Source organism: Cyanistes caeruleus, chromosome 2, assembly GCF_971803275.1.
Source record: "Cyanistes caeruleus chromosome 2, bCyaCae1.hap1.1, whole genome shotgun sequence".
Lineage (NCBI taxonomy): Eukaryota > Metazoa > Chordata > Aves > Passeriformes > Paridae > Cyanistes > Cyanistes caeruleus.
The window spans coordinates 14,180,259-14,197,230 of NC_141702.1; the positions used below are offsets into that span (position 1 = coordinate 14,180,259).

A 16,972-nucleotide genomic window follows, 5' to 3' on the forward strand; every position below is an offset into this window, starting at 1 on the left:
TATACACCAAAGTATTTGCTCCTTAGAAGACAATGGGAAATTTTAAGCAGGCAAAAATTCTGATGCCTTTCTCACATATTAGTCTTGAGAACACATTTTTCAGCCAGATCAAAGACAGTTGTGTTAATATTCCTTTCTCTGGTTCCTTTTGGCTCCTCCTACCATGGAGGCTGTATCAAAGATCCCAGCTTCAAGTTTTCTATCCTGTCCTGCAGACCAGAGAGGCAGGAGGTGCACAAGAATTGCACAGAGAGGGCTGCTTGCAGAGCAGCTGTTTAGGCATCAGCCCAAAGCTGCACCTGAAACAGTCCCCTGGACCATAACCCCCAGCAACTGGCCCAACACACAAGGAGCCAAAATCGTCCTCAGCCTGGGGCATTTAAATATCCCAAGGTACTTCCTGGGGCACCAGTAGTTTGACTGCAGGAGCTCATTCAGGACGTGACAACATGATGTCCCTGCTGGCCAGACCTTTTCTACCATGGAGCAACCCATGGCCAGCCCAGCTATCACCTGCCTGCATGGACCTGACCAAGCAGAGGAGCTGCTTGGCAGGTGGGCCTTGCTCTTTCAAATTTAGGAGCTTCAGCCTTGCACCATCAGCACAAGTGCTGGGCAGCGACAAGAGCAGCCACAGAGGTGGTGGTTGCCCAAGCACCCACATTTCATCCAGCACAACAGGTCTGTGCCAATCCCATCACCCTGCAGCTTAGACAAAACTCAAACTGAGCCTAAGCTAGACTGAGCTTCTCTTCTCTTACCAGGACATCTTTGCTGTCTGGGGCCAAATTTTCTGAATGCTCTTGCACGGGGTTCAAAGTAGGTGTGAAGCCAGGCTGGAGCTGCAAACAGAGCCAGTCACCTGGCTCCTGTATGAGGGCCTTGTAAAGGTCACTTTATATGTGTTGGTGTAAAGTGATGCTGTGCCATGTCTCTGCACAAGCCCCGTGCATCATTGCTCAGCTAACACTGGTTGTTGGACAGGCTGAGGATTGATTTAGGTGGGGCCCCATCAGTTTTCAAGGGGTTAGTAAACAGATGAAGTCCTTGTGAAATCTTCACAGTCGGCCTTGGGACCACAGGCAGCTGTTTGGTTCCTGTCACAACCCTGCAGCACAGCCTCCCAACAACAAACAAGCAGATGAGCACATAGCAGGGCTCCAGCCCAACACATCCCCATCTCATGTCCTTCAGAAATAGAAACAGGTCCTGATACTTGCACACAAAACAGGCAGCTCACAAGGAAGAGAGGAAAATTTGAAATGCTAAAGAGAAGGATTCAAAAAAGCAGAAAATACATAATAGGCACCTAGCCACCCAAAACACTCAAAGGTAAATGTCCTGGATAGATGCAGCCAATACAATTTTCTGGATATTTTGCTTTCTAGCCCAATCTTAGAAACCTGTGGTTGTGTGTTAATTTTATACATTCATTTAGCAGTCAAACCATTTTTACCTAGTTTTAGAAGTTAGCATTTTATTTGATTTGCAAATAAGATTTCCTTTTAAAATAAAATTATTCCAGACCAGTCAACAACTGGCAAATTTTCACATAAAAACTTTATAAAGCATTTTAAAGAGTTAAGGGCTAAAATATTTATTTGTAGTGCACAACATATAAAATAAATTCTACTTTTTTATCCCTAAGTGCAAAATATGAAATAGTCATATACAACAAAATATTTCACCAAAGAAAGAAACACAAAAATTATTACTCTGCTCCTGAAAATAGGCAGGCTCTTTGTGACTTATGTGCTTACACCTCTTGAATTTAATAAGTCTTTGCTTACCCATATGGAAGGTTGTGCATGAGGTTATTGCTCATACATACCAATCAGTTTCACAGGTAAATCGCTAAGAAACTAATTTTACCAGATGTCTGAAATTTTCCATAGTTTTTCAAGTATGAATTGCAATCATATCATTATTTTCAGGAACAGTTATTGCTGTTATCTGCAGTATTTCCCACCAAATGCTCTCTCTTTGAAGGCAATGTTTAGAAATCCTTAGCCAAAATTCTACCTTCTTGTTTGTCACAGGGACATTTTGGAAATGTTATCCCTAGGTCAACACTCATCTTGTTGCATTTTAATGAACAGTGTGAGCCCTTCTGATTTGCATAATAGCCGATGGTTTCAAATCCTGCTGGAGCTAACACCTTATTATCCCCTTTCATGAGAGTACCTGGGTAGCAGTGACCTGGACACCTCACTGTTGCCATTATTCAGTGGATGTCACAAGTGCTCAGAGCTTCTGAAAACCAGCCTGCATTTAATAGGTAGCTAAAAATACATAGGCATGGGCTGCTTATAAGGCAGAGCCCTTTAGCCTCCCACCCTGCCTACACGCCGCTGTCTCCAGCTATTTAATTTTCTCCTCAGCAACAGGGGTTTGGAAGTGCTCTGCTACAGAACTGCATGGCTGTCACTTAGAGACCTTTGCCATGGTCCCTAAATGAAGTGTTTTATGAAGGAATGTAAGTTTGGTGTTTATAACCAAATCAGAGGGTCTTTCCCTCTGTCACCAGAGAATTAAAGTAAAATAATTAAAGTTTCAAATAAACCTGTGAGGGTTTTTTCCTTGTGACAGAAATAGAAATAAGGAAAAAATGATCTGAAGTTCTGCTGTGAGTTACTGAGATTGCATTTACCTAGATTTTAACCTTTTGCCTGCTTGTTGCCAGAGGACATGGTTGAGTTATTCCTCCTGGGAACAATTGCCTTGGATATTGTCCCTTTACAGAGCCTCCATTAAGTCTTCAATACACTTAAAGTTAAGTACATTAAGAACAACTGTAGTGGGAGATTGCTTCCTGATATTTATGTAACTTTTAGGTTGGATTAACTTTAGCATTATGGTTTATTCCCCCTTTTAAGATAAATAATAATATTCTCAAGTATACATGAGAAAATTTTGAGCAGTACAACCACATGAGAAACTCCTTCAGGTTTAACAACATACAATTGGACTATGCAGCAATATTTTTTGCATATACCAAGCCACTGACTATTTAAAACTACAGCCCAGTAGCCCTGAATGGCTGGAAATAGCTCCTCTGCTGAGCAGATTGTGGGTGACAGTCATCTCTTTGCACCTCCTGGCACTGCACCAGCAATCAGCCCACCCTTGGCTGCCTCCTCCTTGGCTGATGGAGACAGTTCAGGGTGGGGAGGGACACTGAGGCAAGGATTCACGTGGGTGGAGGTACCTTGCTGTGGCAGCAAGGGGTGCCTGGAGGGGACCTTGGGTCCTGGGTATACAAACCTGGCCTTTGGGGCTCGAGTTCATCAGCAAGGGTCACATTGCAGTTTTGACTGTGCCAGTCTGAGGTACCAGTCCTGCTCCAGCCTCCTCAGGGGAGGGGTCCCCAGCCCTGGCTGAGAGCTGCCCCCGGAGCGGCGCTGGGAGGCACCGAGCAGGAGACACAGGTGTGTCAGGCTCTTGGAGTGATTTTTTTCCCACAAGACAGCACTAAAGAAGGAAATGAGAAGCGGCCTCTTTTGTGGCTGAGATTCACTCTGGAGGGCTGCTTCTTGCCTGCCGCTCCTATGTTGCAACACAGGAAATTTGCTGCTGCTAACACCTGGTGTTGTTTCAAACAGCCAGATGGTCCTAACCTCAGTCTCCGGTAATTGATGGCCTGCTTGTCTAACCCTGTAACTATCTCTCGCTTTAGACACAGATGCTGCATCTCTCTAAATACTGTTCCACACTAAAACATCCTACCTTCCTGTTTCATGTATCAATCAATGCAGTAATTCTTACAGAAACCAGCAATGGCCTGTATAAACCAGGAGACAGTGGGTGTAAGCAAGGAGAGATAAAATTATGCAGGCTTAAATCACAAACTGGATGTGCGGTTTGAAGGATTTAGACTGGCACTGCAAAATTAGCTGGGACATAACCAGCAAGCAAACAGACATCAGGCAGTGACTCCAGGAGCAAATGTTAGCTCACACAAGCCAGGATGCCCTGTTATGTACTGCTCTCTCTTACAGGGACTAATGCTAATTTGGTGCTTCTCTGCACCAGCCTAACCCACCACTCCTTTCCAGCAAATCCAAATAGCCTTATACTTACAATACCTTTTTTTCTGGGTTTTTCTGGTAGATGGTTTTCTTCTAGTTCGTCTCTACTTGTAGGTGGTCTCTTACTGCAGGGACAATGAAGCATCCCACAGGCTACCACAGTACCAGAAGGCATTAGCCTTCATGAGTTTGAGGGCCAGAAGCTTTTACTTGACAAATTAGCATCTGCCCCAAGCTCCCTGCTTCCTCTCAATCCTTGTTCTTAACAATCTGAAGGCTGACACCTGGGACCCTGACAACAGACTCAGGAAATGAAAGCTGATGTTACTGAGGCTCCCAAGATGTTCTGTTTCCTGACATTAAATGGAGACAGTATTCTTCCATCTCTCTTGCTCAGCAAGGATAAAACTTGACTGTCAGGTGTTCAGAAGCTGAGCTGGTGGTTCAAATATCTTTCTTGCACGATCCCTCAGTTTCATATTGCAGCATCTCTAGGCATTAAAAGCATCTTGCTTTCAGGGCATGTCTGGGACAAAGGAACTGCCATCATCCCCTTTTTCTGCATGGAGACATAAGGCATAAAGCACAGTCAAGGATTCACTCAGTCGACACAAGATTTCTGTGCCAGAGAGTAGACTGGATCCAGTTCCTTACTTGCAACCTGGTTTTTCCATTTGCATTAGTCCCTCCCTTTCAGGCAGGTGGTTTTGATCCTGCAATTTCTTTACATGTGCTATGTTACTATTCAGATTCATATCTGAATGTGGTTATCCCATGCTCTCAAGTTCACCGATGACGCCGGGCATGTCACTTCATAAGGTCTGCCCACAATTACATGATGATTACTATAAGAATAAAGAGGTCAAGTATAGCATTGGGATGGACATAGTAAAGCTGAGGTTACAGTTTCATGAGACTTAGACAGAAGCATAAGGTTCTGCTTCTCTCTGAGACCGTTTAACTCCCTAATGCAGAACAAAATAATCCCCGGAGTACAGAGAAGGGGTGGGAGTGGAGAATCAGGAGGAACAAACAGGGAAAGTGACTTTTTCCCAGTAGATCAGATCAGCTACCCATAAAACCACAGCCCTGATTTACACAAATATACGAGGTCAAAAGAAAGGGAAGTGATTCCATGCCAGTAATGTGCAGAAAAGCAGAACAAAGCAAGAGAAGAAATGAGCTTTGCAGAGAGGTGCAACACCTATGCAGGCTCCCAGCTTGTGCAGAGAACCAGAAAGAAATGTGTGTGTGAACAGCTGAACTTCTCCCTAACTCAATGTAACTCCATAAAATCTGTTACTGACACAAAACAATGCTTCCAAAAACTACCCCACCCCATCATACTTTAAGAAATAGAAGTGTCTTGCTATTTCCATTCATACAATACATGGATCAGAAAAAAAGTCCACAATATGCAGGCCACTGCATTTTTGCATCATATCTGGATCCCAACAGGAGAGGAGTAGGATAATATTGAGTCCTTTCTTTCCTCTCAGTACATTCCCAATAAAGCTGCTTCACTTTCTGAGCCTCACAATTTTTCCTTCCAGCTGTTGTGTCTGCCACCTTGTACTTGACAATTGAGAGGAGTAACTGGAAGGTCCCATTTTAAGCATGACCAGTTGAATTTCTGCTTTCCCAATGTAATTATTTGCTCTCAGGTATGTTTTTTTGTATGCACTTTGTTTTCCACACTTCATCTCCAAGAAGCCTACACTAGCAAAGCTTTTAGGTTTTTCTGGCCTTGTTGCAGAACTGCAGCTTCTCTAACACGTTAATATTGCACAGGCTCCAGGAGACAGAGGTGAAAGCAGTTCAGAACCAGAGTGCCTGCTCTCGAGATCACACTGAGCTACAGATGAACTGAAGCACCACCTCAAGCCATAGGAAGAGCTCAGCTCACCTCAAAGCCTCTGGAAAGAGAGGTCCCAGTCTCTCATTACCAGTCAGTTGGGACACACGTGGGACAAGGAACCACTGCCAGACCCAAGCCACAGACCTGGCTCTTCCCAGGTACAGCGCAGACATGCCAGCAAAGCATCAGGGCATGAGCCCCAGCCCTGGCACACAGCTGCCTGTCCAGTCTCCTGTGACCTCAGCCAGGGCACCAAGCATCCACCCAGGCAAGGTCTGGGCCCAGTGCAAGGTCAGCAGAGGCCAGCAGTGCCCCTGTGTGCAGGCAGGCACCTGGACACCGGCCAAGTGAGCCCGTTGGTGTGGGTGCCTAAAACAATCCCTACCCTTTACTGGGCAGCAATTTATCTGCACAGACATAGCCACAAGCTTGAAATATAAATAGTTTTATCTAGCAATGGGGAATGGAAACTGTCCTGGTCATTGGTTTTGATGTATTTATGGCTGCTTTTAACGTAAATCTAAGTTTTCAGTGCTAACGGTCCAACTCTGCTGAGGATTCTCTCCTGCCACCATATTTTGGCAAAAGTCAGAAACAAATGCATTCACATCTTCCACCTCTTTGTCTCCAGTATTCTGAAAGGAAGAAAGGGATCATGAATTGGACAGAAATCTGTAGCACTCGCTATTCACACTGCAATCATAGCTGTGCATATCTGAGCAGCCATCCAGATGCTAATGGAGCTGATCCTGTGTCAGTAAGATTAGAGAAAGGAATCCACTGTTTAATTTTTGGATTATAAAAATTGCCTATAATCAAAGGGCCAATAGATATTGAGACACCAGGGGAAATACCTTTTTTTGCCTGTGTTAACTGTAATGTTCTAAGAAACCTGTTATTTTAAAAGACGACTTATTTTCACTAGTGTTTTTAACTGTCCTGAAAAGAAGGATGTTTATACAATTTTGCAAAGAAACATGAACTGTTCTACTCCATTTACATTTCTTTGTTCCAAAATGTATTCCTCTTGTTGAGATTCCAGTAGACAAGGAAAGCAGACACAGCGGTTACTTTCCAATGTGAAACTTAAAACCACAATCTCCTGCTCAGAAAACACAGAATGAGTCACAGGAAGGGGCCACTTGCTTGCAAAACTCATTAAAAGCAAGGCAAGGCAAAATGGATTTCCTGTATCAATAAATAGATTGCTGGCAGTAGGCAGAACACCTGACAGTGCTGGAGGCTAAAAACCAGTCCAAGGATAACCATTAGTAAAGTCAGATCAATTCTTCAGCTCAGAAACTGTATCTTCTCAGTACACAGTTTTCTTGGAATTAGTTGGCTTAATCCAGAAAAGTGTTTAAGAATATACCTAAATTTCAGCTCAGGGAGGAATGAGTTAAACAGTTGCTAAAACAGGCTGAAAAATGATGATGTCTGTATTTATTCACTGAAGCAAGTTGTATTAAGAGGATGCACGCATGGTACCACTGAGGTAGAGACATTGCAGGTGAAACCTTTGTTTCCCAAGTTCATGAAATAATAAAAGAAGCCTTAGTCCTTACCTAAGCTTAAAATTTAGCTGTAATCGCAACTTTGTTTTGCTGTTAGCAGTACTCCTTTGACACTTGAGCATAGAATTCCTTTTGTTCAATGTTATTCTCTTCTGTCTGGCAAATGAAGCCAAAATGGCCTTCTGATGTCTTCTGTGCAGCACAGACACACAGAATGTCAGGCTGTGCTGCTTAGGGGCACAAGGCAGAGCTCGGTGACTGACCCAGCAGCACCCAGGGTCAGCACAAGGGTAGGAACAAGAAGGTGCTTTTTCCTTTTTAGCCACTTGTTGTGTTTTTGTTCCTTTTCTCTAGCTCCCCCTAGAAAAAAACTTCTCATTCTACCTTTATTTTTCTTCCTCACTTCCCAATAGCTGGAAAGGTCTCGATGAAGGTCTCTTCCCAAAGCATCCAACAGCTGCAATTCCTCAGCACCATCTCTTGGCTCCCATTTACAAGTAGCCTTTTGATTGCATATTTCCAAAATGCTACTGAACACAATGAGTGGCTGTATTTTACTGCGAGCACAAGAGTGAGACCACGTAAGGTCATGGCACCGTGAGTATATTCCCTTCACCACCACACTTTGCTGGACTTTTATGAAAAGAAAAAAAATAAATAAATAATCATGAAAGAGAGAAAAACCCACTAAGAAAAACCTTCATACTTCACCTTTTCATACATTCATGAAAGAGCTGAAAGTTATACTAGTTATATTTTTAGGCACTAGCTCTTAACACCAACCATCTTCTGTCTCTTACAATGAACTATCCTGAGGTACTTCATGGTATATGCAATGCATATCGAATTAAGGCTATTTATAAGCATGAAAATGTAGTATTCAGTATTCAGAAAGTATTCCCTACCTTCCCCATGGCATCAAAAGACACCACTCTCCCCCCCCCCCCACAACAACTTTATGGTCTTTGCTCCTAAGGAGCTTCCTCCCTCAGACTTGTATCTCTAGTGTCAATGGGATATTTTAGGAGCAATGACTGTGTCCTTATAAAGTTTGGTTTGCTGATGCAAAAGCACCATTTCTCTGACTTTTAATTAAAAGGGCACCTTCATTTCAAAGTCTGTCTCCAGAGCTCCAGGGTAAATGTTTATACAAGGCAGAGACATACAGAAAATAGAGAAGACTGAAGAAGCAGTGACTGCAGGCTGCCCAAATACAGCTGCTTTTGTATTTTTAACAGAGAACTTGAGATGCCACAGAGCCTTATCAGCCCCAAACATCTTTGTTTTCATACCAGCACGCACAAGCCTGGCAGTATCACTACACTGCAGTGAGCCTGCTCAGCGAACCTGGCAGTGGGAGCAAAAGGCAGCACTGTGTTCTCAGGGACAGGAGGAAAAAAGGGTTATTGGCTTTTGCCCAGCAGGATGGCCTATGTCAAAGAAGAGAAGCCCCAAAAACCAGGCTAATCTGGTCTCACTGCCATGGGTGACAACATCCCCATTCAAAACAGGACAGTTTTTGCTTAGGTCACACTAGGAATTAGACAAGAGGAAGATTCAAGAAATTCTGGGGTGGGGTAGGATTCCTGACTGCTCCAATTTGCTCCAGTTTCCACCTGGTTGCTCTTGGCTCCAAGGCGCTGTTCCCATGTCCCAAAACAGCCAGAGCCCAGATTTTGGCCCCATCTCCCTCAGTAAACTCTTTTAGTTTTAAAAGGCTTTGGGTAAAACACTGCAGCTGAACAGCAAAAATAATGGAAGTTACACTGGACAGCTCCAGTAAGAAACTGGCAATGGAGACAGGAGATACAATGCTTTACAGGTTCAGAAGTTCTGCAAAACCACTCAGCCATCAAATAATAAAGAAAAATAGAAAAGTCAGGAAAAAATTTATTTCCACCTTTATTACAATATATATTTCTACCTTTGTTGCATTCAGCAAATCAAAATTAAGTGTTAAAACTATTTCCATAACTGCAGTAGCACATACATATACAGAGTAAACACTGTATATAAATAGGCTTTGAAATAATAACAAACCATATCTACAAATAAAAAATACCCAATACCTCTTTCTCCTCCTTCCCCAAATTAAAGCAGTAACATTTTATCTTCAGCATAACTAATGTCACAAGTACAACATTCTTTCCCTCCCATGACACAGCTAGAGTGGTGTGGTCATCAGCATCAAGAAAATAAACATTAGTTACTCCTCACTGCTGCATATTCTAGTTTCTGTGTATTGTATGAATAGAATATACTGTGATTTAATATGTCTGCATACTTATGTTAACACAGTCTTTCTGTAACAAAAACCAGCATTACACTGCAAGCAAAGTTGATTTTTTTCTTTCACAGAAAGAGTAGCAATTTTTTAAACCATACCTTTTTTTTCTTCTATGTGAATTAAGAATATATACGCAGTTTAAATGTGTTAAAATTATTCAGCTACCAAATCAAAATGTCTTATACTTTCTGGAAATGTATGGTGATCTTTCTAGAAGGTCAAACCCTTGATTTTCATGTAAGTCTCTTTTTTGTCATTAATTTTGATAAAAGTTACAGCAACACACATTCCTGACACTGTTCAGCTATATTTCAATTTTGGATACAAAGGGGGTGCAGCAAGCCAGAAGTGAAATGCTCAATGTCACAGAATCACAGAAAAGTTGGTCAGAAGGGACCCCTGGAGGTCATGCAGTCCAACTTCAGCCTTGAGGCAGATGTTACCAACACTAGATCAAGTCAGCCATAACCCTGTTTAAACAAATGTTAAAAGCTCTGGGACAGATTCTGCAGCACCTCAGGGTTACCTGTACCAGCACTGCACTGTGGCCACAATCTCACAGAATTCTAACAGTTCCTTATTCACACTATCACTTGGTTTTAAATACTAAAGGCAACAAACTACCCTGGATTGCCTACTTATTAAGTTATAAATAAATATATCACAGGCTTTGTGGAGAGCTTTCAGGGTCCATCTTTTCTAATGGGAGTTGCTGTGTGTAGTATCTTGGGAAAATAGATTTTAACTATTATTAAAAACCACAAAACTGACAGCCTCTCATTGAAGAGAAGGGTTGGTTTTATTTTATATATTTTACAGAACAAATGGCTTGAAATAGGCCTTTACCAAAACTGAATTTAAACAGGATGCAGCTAGTACATTCACCCATTTATTCAATCATTACTGACAAATATTAATAGATGATTAAAGTGTGGCTATATCTAGAGATGCAACCATCTCAGTTTGGCAATCTGCAATCCCCACTGATTGTCTTTCAGAAAATCCACCCCATATTTCTTACACCTTGGAGTAAAAAGATATTTGCATTTCCTTTAAATTTTCAAGAGAACATAATCAGTTCTGGGTTGTCAAACAGTCATTTCTTCTTCTTTGTGTCTAATCCTGGTATGTCCAAAGTGGATGCTTACATTGCCTGAAGTAGCAATATTCGTGTGAAAGGAAGACTTGGGGAGGGCTCTCCACTGCACGCTGCAGGTATGTAAAGCATTGCACTTGTTGTCATTACTTTTGAAGGCACAGAGAAATCAAAAATTGGCCCACCAACATCCCAGATAAAGTCTTCAGTAGTAAAACTTAGAAAATCCCTACCAGAGAGTTACCATCCTATCTATATAGCTATCACTCTTGACGTGCAAAAGCAGAATTTGTTGAGATGGAACAAATGTGATACAGAGCAGCCATTTCCAAGTTTCTGGGTGATAACAAATCATAACCACATCTTAAAATTTCTCCTGGACTAGTCTGCCTTCCTGTTATTAAACTCTTAAGTGAAAACACTAAAACACGGCTGCAAAACACGTACCCATAGCCTCTGATCACAAGCTGGCAGAGACCACACCTTGTGAACCAGCAGTGTACTCATCCTGAAATACAATGCCCATGATGCCCCTTTCAGCATTTCAGAAAGCAATTAAACTTTTCAATATATTTCAACAGGAAAAATAAAGTTTCTTTCCTAACTTCAACACATTTGAAATTATTTGGCATGTGGGTACTTGGAGTCCATATTTTAAGTACCACATTGTGTAAAGGCAAACCATTTGGAAAATGTTATCAACTGATCCACAATGTTGCTTTTATTGCACACAGTTCAATCTTAAGGCTGTCAAAAACAGTATCTACAGCTTGTGTCTGGATAAATAAGGAAAAAAAGAAAGAAAAAGGAGGAGACTTCATTACCTTAAAGGAGAATAAATTGCACTAAAAGTATCCATTCTTTATGATAAAAAACAAAGCAAAAAAATACATACAGTAAAAACCTGAGATGCATCATTCACCAGCATCAAAATTCACATTTTAACCAAAATAATATTTCAAAAAAAACTATTCCATTTTGATAAAATCCTTACTATTTCTGGCTCAGTAACAAATCTTCATCGTCAGCACACTGTGAGTGGGAAAGATATGTTTACTGAAAATCACCCCCTTCAGTAAGGTGGGCACTATCCACAGTGACCTGTATCTTCCACTTGCACACTTACCATGATCCAAAAAGATACTCTTGAAACATGATAGTTCTCAAACTGAGAAAGACTGGAATAATCTGACCATCCTATTTCATTTACTTTCTATTTAGATTACACATAATTTATTTCCTCAGAAATGTCCCATGTCAAAACTGAATAAATCAAACACAGCTCAATTGGTTTTGACACCTACACTGATTTACATCTGCTGAGGATCTAGAGCAGTAATTAACTCTTAAACAAACAGTTGTTGGTTAAGCAAGGGGAGATGGGAAGAATCATTTGCTCCTTCAGAGAGAAGAATGTTGATATACAGATTGCAATCCCTGTCTGTGTCACCAAATAACAGGAATGATGAGCACCTTCAGCTCCTTTACTGGCAAGGGGTTCTGACAGGATAGAAGATGGCTTCAGTGATGCAGAACAGACATGGGATCACTTCACAACCTTACAGCGTGTTTAACTGCAATTCCAACATCACTGCACTTTTAATTGACCTTATATAATGAAAGTGCATGGCAAAATTTGAGGAGCTGGAAATATTTGAGGACTTAGAAACACAGCTCCTATTCCTAGAAAGACTCGTCTTGTCTGGAAACCTGACTAAGTATAAAAAAGCATTCCTAAGTTTGCTCACAACAGAATACAAATGCTCACAACTTCACAGATTCCAACTGAACTGTCAACAGCAAAAGCCAGGTAGTGTCCTTTCAACACAAGCCAACCCATTCTTTGAGGTGAGACCAACAATTTGGAGATGGGGTTAAGATGATGCTGGATGTACATCCTGAGTTTCAAATGGAGGCAGAGGCTCTCTCCAGTAGGTGAACTGGCTGTAGGTATCAGAACAAGGGAAGTCTGAAGAATGACTTCTTTTCAGCAAAGGGAAAATGTGATCCACCACTTCACAGAGTCTGACATAGCTGGAAAATAAAAAAATAAAAAAATAAAAGAATGCTGAACCATTTTAGATCATCTTATTTTGAACTTGTTTTAAGTTCACAACCACTAAAGCATGACTGCATTTACAATTGGACAAGGTGGAAAAGTCACCTTCCTCAAAGGAATAAAACTCAATTTCATTTTGGTTCCCAGCTTCCAGAAAGGGTTCACAGTTAAGATAAGAAATTCATTCTAATCTGTTCATTCTAACAAATGATACTTACCTAGTGAGAAACAGATGTCATTTTACACCCAGATCATCTATTAAAATATTCAAGCACCACATTCTGCTTCTCCATTTCTGTCCAGCTTGGCTCAACCAGCTCCCTTCTGAACTGATTATTCATATTTTACACACATATGGCTCCCTTTCAATTAAGGACACAAACACTTAACATTACTAAAAGCCATTCCAGTGTTAGGGGTTACCAGTGCCTAAGCATCTTGCTGGGAGCACTTGACGCTCTCTTCAGATTTTGTTTTCTGGATCTTCTAGATAGGAGATCCAGGAAAAGGAAACTTTGAAAAGACCAGGGAAAGGCAGGTGGCATCAGCAAACTGGTGAGTCTCATTTTTATGCAGACTAAATCATCCACTTCTAAATCTCCTACATGATTAAGGTAGATGGAATATATTATACTAAATACAAAAAATTTCTTTTTGTCAGTATAACTGAAGGGAAGTGGAAAGTCTGTATTTTATTCTAAATCTTTTTTTTTTGTTTCAAGTATTCTAAGGAGTCTTTACTAAAATTGAATGGTTCTTTGGGCAGCTTGGGTCATAAGTTAGCACAGCAAATTAATTTAGTACATAAAGTGTTAGGAATAAGAGATTACTTACGATGAGATGTTTGTCTTTGCATGTTCTTGTATAAGTTCTCCTTTGGGGTTAACTGTAAATATTCTGTTTAAAGAAACCCCCACTTGTTTGTATGAATAAACATCCTAAAAAGAATATAAGAGAAGAAAAATCATGATTCTGCCTTTGCAAAATCATGTGCAATCCTTCTGTAATATATTACACAAAAGAACATATTTACACAGAACCAGTACTAAATTTTCCTAGTTACTGTGTGCCTGAAATTCTCCATTATGTTACAAATGAGGTCAATCTAATGAAATGCTCATGAAACAGACAATTTGCTGCTAGGTAAGAAGTTTGCCACTTGAGTTTAAACTTTCAGTTTAATCAAAATCATGTTCATTTTTTCAGTAACTTCATTTTTCTTTCAGAGAATATTTGATGTCCTGTATGCGTTGTACCAAGTATGTCACAAGAGTGTACAGAGGTTAAAATGTAACTGACACATAAACAGGAATTATTTTTTAAGGACAAGGTCACAAAATTTGTAACACAATTGTGATTGTAAAGGAATCACTTAGCTCCTGAGTTCAGATTTGTGGCATATTCATATGCCATACTCCATGTCAGAGCAAGTGGAAAAGAAGGGAAAGTAAGAAACACATGCCAAAACAGCAGCAGTGAGCCCTAGCAGGTAATGCAGATAGTTATGGGAAGTACAATTAAAAGTCAGAATTAAGAATTCTAAGAAATTCAGATCGTTAAGGGAAACAATAAATAAATTTTGACCTGTTCTGAAGAAAAGTTTGACAAAACCAAAGTCGAAAATATCTCTCAAAAGATCAGAGCAAAAACAATTTCAATTTTGCTAATATAAATCATGGTTTTAAAAGCCAAGATGTCGAAAAACTGGAATGCTAATGAAACCAAAAAGTTTATTTTTATTAAAAAAAAAAATATAGAATTAAACAAAAGGGAAGAGCAGTCACTTCAAGAATTTAGCATCATGGCAGTCCATGCACTGTCTATACCTGTAACACCCATGTGTACAGAAATTTCCCTGAGTTTGTTCTTGGAAAAACCAAATCAAACAAAAAACCTAATCAATCAACAAAAAACAAACAAAAAAAAAACCATAAAAAACAAAACAAACCCAAAACAAACAGAAAAAAAAACACCACCAGAAAAAGAACAGAAAACCCACAGCAGGAAATTGAGAAAGCTGTGATCCTGAGCTACACAAAGCCAATGGCACATCACACACCTAAGGCCTGCACTCTGGCACCAAGCATGGGAATGAGCTACCAGTAATTACTTTAGATACAGTAACTTACTGTTTTACTTGAAATTTTACTGAAGTAGAATAATTATTTTAATGCATTTTTCCCTGAGATTCAAAAAAATGGAACTAGAGCTAGTTATTACCCATAATACAGCACCACAGAAGTTTTTTAAATGTTATTTCATAATCACATGTTTAAAGCTGCCCTGGTAATAAAAACTAAGCTGCCTATAATGTAACAATTCAATACAGCAGTGGGATAGTGAGGATCTCATAATGCTTTTAAAGAAGGGATTGCCAGGGATCCCTCTCAGCCCAAGCCCATGAGACGGTTTCCTTTGCTGAGACAACAGCACTCTTTGGTCCAGGGCAAGAGCAGAAGCCTTCTATAGCCCAAATATTCAGTCTTCCAATGCATGTCAGAGATCTGTCTTTCCTTTTCTATGTCCAATATATCACTTTGGATACAAAGTAGAATCTTTTGACTTCAGTAGGACATTCAAGGTCTTTTGAGTTTACTTAGAGTTTGAAGTATAAGTCCTACAAATATTAATCTGAAATATTTTCTGTCTGCCCACAGGTATCTCACTAACACTGTATTTATGTGGATTAAAATGAGACCACTGTTTCTACACAAGCTTAACTGATAATTTATGCAGATATAACATAGTTGCTTTGTTGCTCTTCCATCTCTGAATCCTACATCATGACATTTTTGAGGAAGAACCTTAATAACCTCTTTTGTACAGGGCCTAATAAAATGTTCCTAACTCTCATTTAAAGCTTCTAGGTTCTAATACAACAGAACCATGAAATAACAGCAACATTTCTGTTCTCTGCAATAGAAAGGAATTCAGCTATTACTTACAGCAGGTCTGTTTCCAAAAGCAGCATAAAAGGGTTCTGTGTTAGGATAAAACAAATTTTTGATATCAGTCAAACACTGAACTTTAAATTTTTCTGGCTTCTTTTCAATGACCTCCCTGAAATGATAAAAAGGGGATCTCAATAAGTACACATGAAAAAACCACAGACCATTTTATATTCTTTATTTAACATTTTCACCTAGCTAGATACTACTGCATAGCATTCACCCTTCTCCAATAAATCATTTAGAACTCAGATTGCTCATAAAGACAAATCAGAATTCCCAAGCTTACATAATGGGCACAGTAAATAAATCCTCCAAAACAAGGTAATTTCTACTGAAACCTACATTACAATGATGGCTACTAAGCAAAGATAGCGGATTACAGGGAGCAGCTGCTAAATCAATCCTTATGAGGCATAAACACTTATCAAGTAAAGTGCCTCCTGAGAACTGCAGAATGATTCATAGATTATATTAGCCCTCACTGTTTATGGTGCTTTTTAAAAAAAAATTATTTTTAAAAGGATTGCAATCACCGTATGTGCTAGAAGCACCTCAGCCTGTTAAGACAGAATTACAGTCAGGTTCTCCACTACTGCTGATTAGCAAAAGTTAAGGAATAAAGGAATCTTCTATTTCTCTTCAGCTGCTCCTTACAGAATAGAGAATTCATTAATGAACAGAGGAGTTATCTCATCTCTGGGCAAAAGCCCTTTCACAACAGCTTCTCTTGGCAAGAGGACTGAACAGGTGGCAGAGTCTGGAGTTCCCATAACATAGGAAGATGCCAGCATGACACAAAAGCACTTAAGAAGCTCAGAATCCAAGATCCTAGCACCAACACATATGTCAAGGAAGATGTGAATAGTACAGAAGCTTCATAGGAGTACAGCAGCCCTTTGGAACAGCAGATCCATGTATAAATCCATGTCTGAGAATGTGCAAAATATTAATAAAACCACCTTTCCTCAGTCTCACACACATCTGATCTCAAAACTACAAGGATTAAATCGATGGATGAAAGAGTGAAGTCATTTATTGCCTGCACACCTCAGCAGTTACAATAGTGTACACTGAAAGGTGGGCATCACTTAGTCTAAACAAGACACCGAAAGAAGTATCATTTAAATGTATTTCTAGATACAAGGAGTGTAAAATAACAGTAACTACCTTTTACTGCAT

At 40.1% G+C, this 16,972-nt stretch overlaps 1 protein-coding gene across 5 annotated transcripts in view; it reads right to left on the reverse strand.

Annotated features, from left to right (window-relative positions):
* Positions 1-9,272: 9,272 nt before the first annotated feature.
* LPIN1 (lipin 1) overlaps positions 9,273-16,972 on the reverse strand; it is an 81,899-nt gene continuing 74,199 nt past the window's right edge. For all 5 annotated transcript variants that reach the window (XM_023922609.2, XM_086875844.1, XM_086875846.1 and 2 more), the window contains 3 exons: positions 15,788-15,902; positions 13,677-13,780; positions 9,273-12,817 (listed from right to left, as the gene is read on the reverse strand). In XM_023922609.2, the coding sequence (XP_023778377.2) occupies positions 12,658-12,817; positions 13,677-13,780; positions 15,788-15,902 (379 nt within the window). In that variant the 3' untranslated portion in view covers positions 9,273-12,657. The remainder of the gene's footprint in view (positions 12,818-13,676; positions 13,781-15,787; positions 15,903-16,972) is intronic.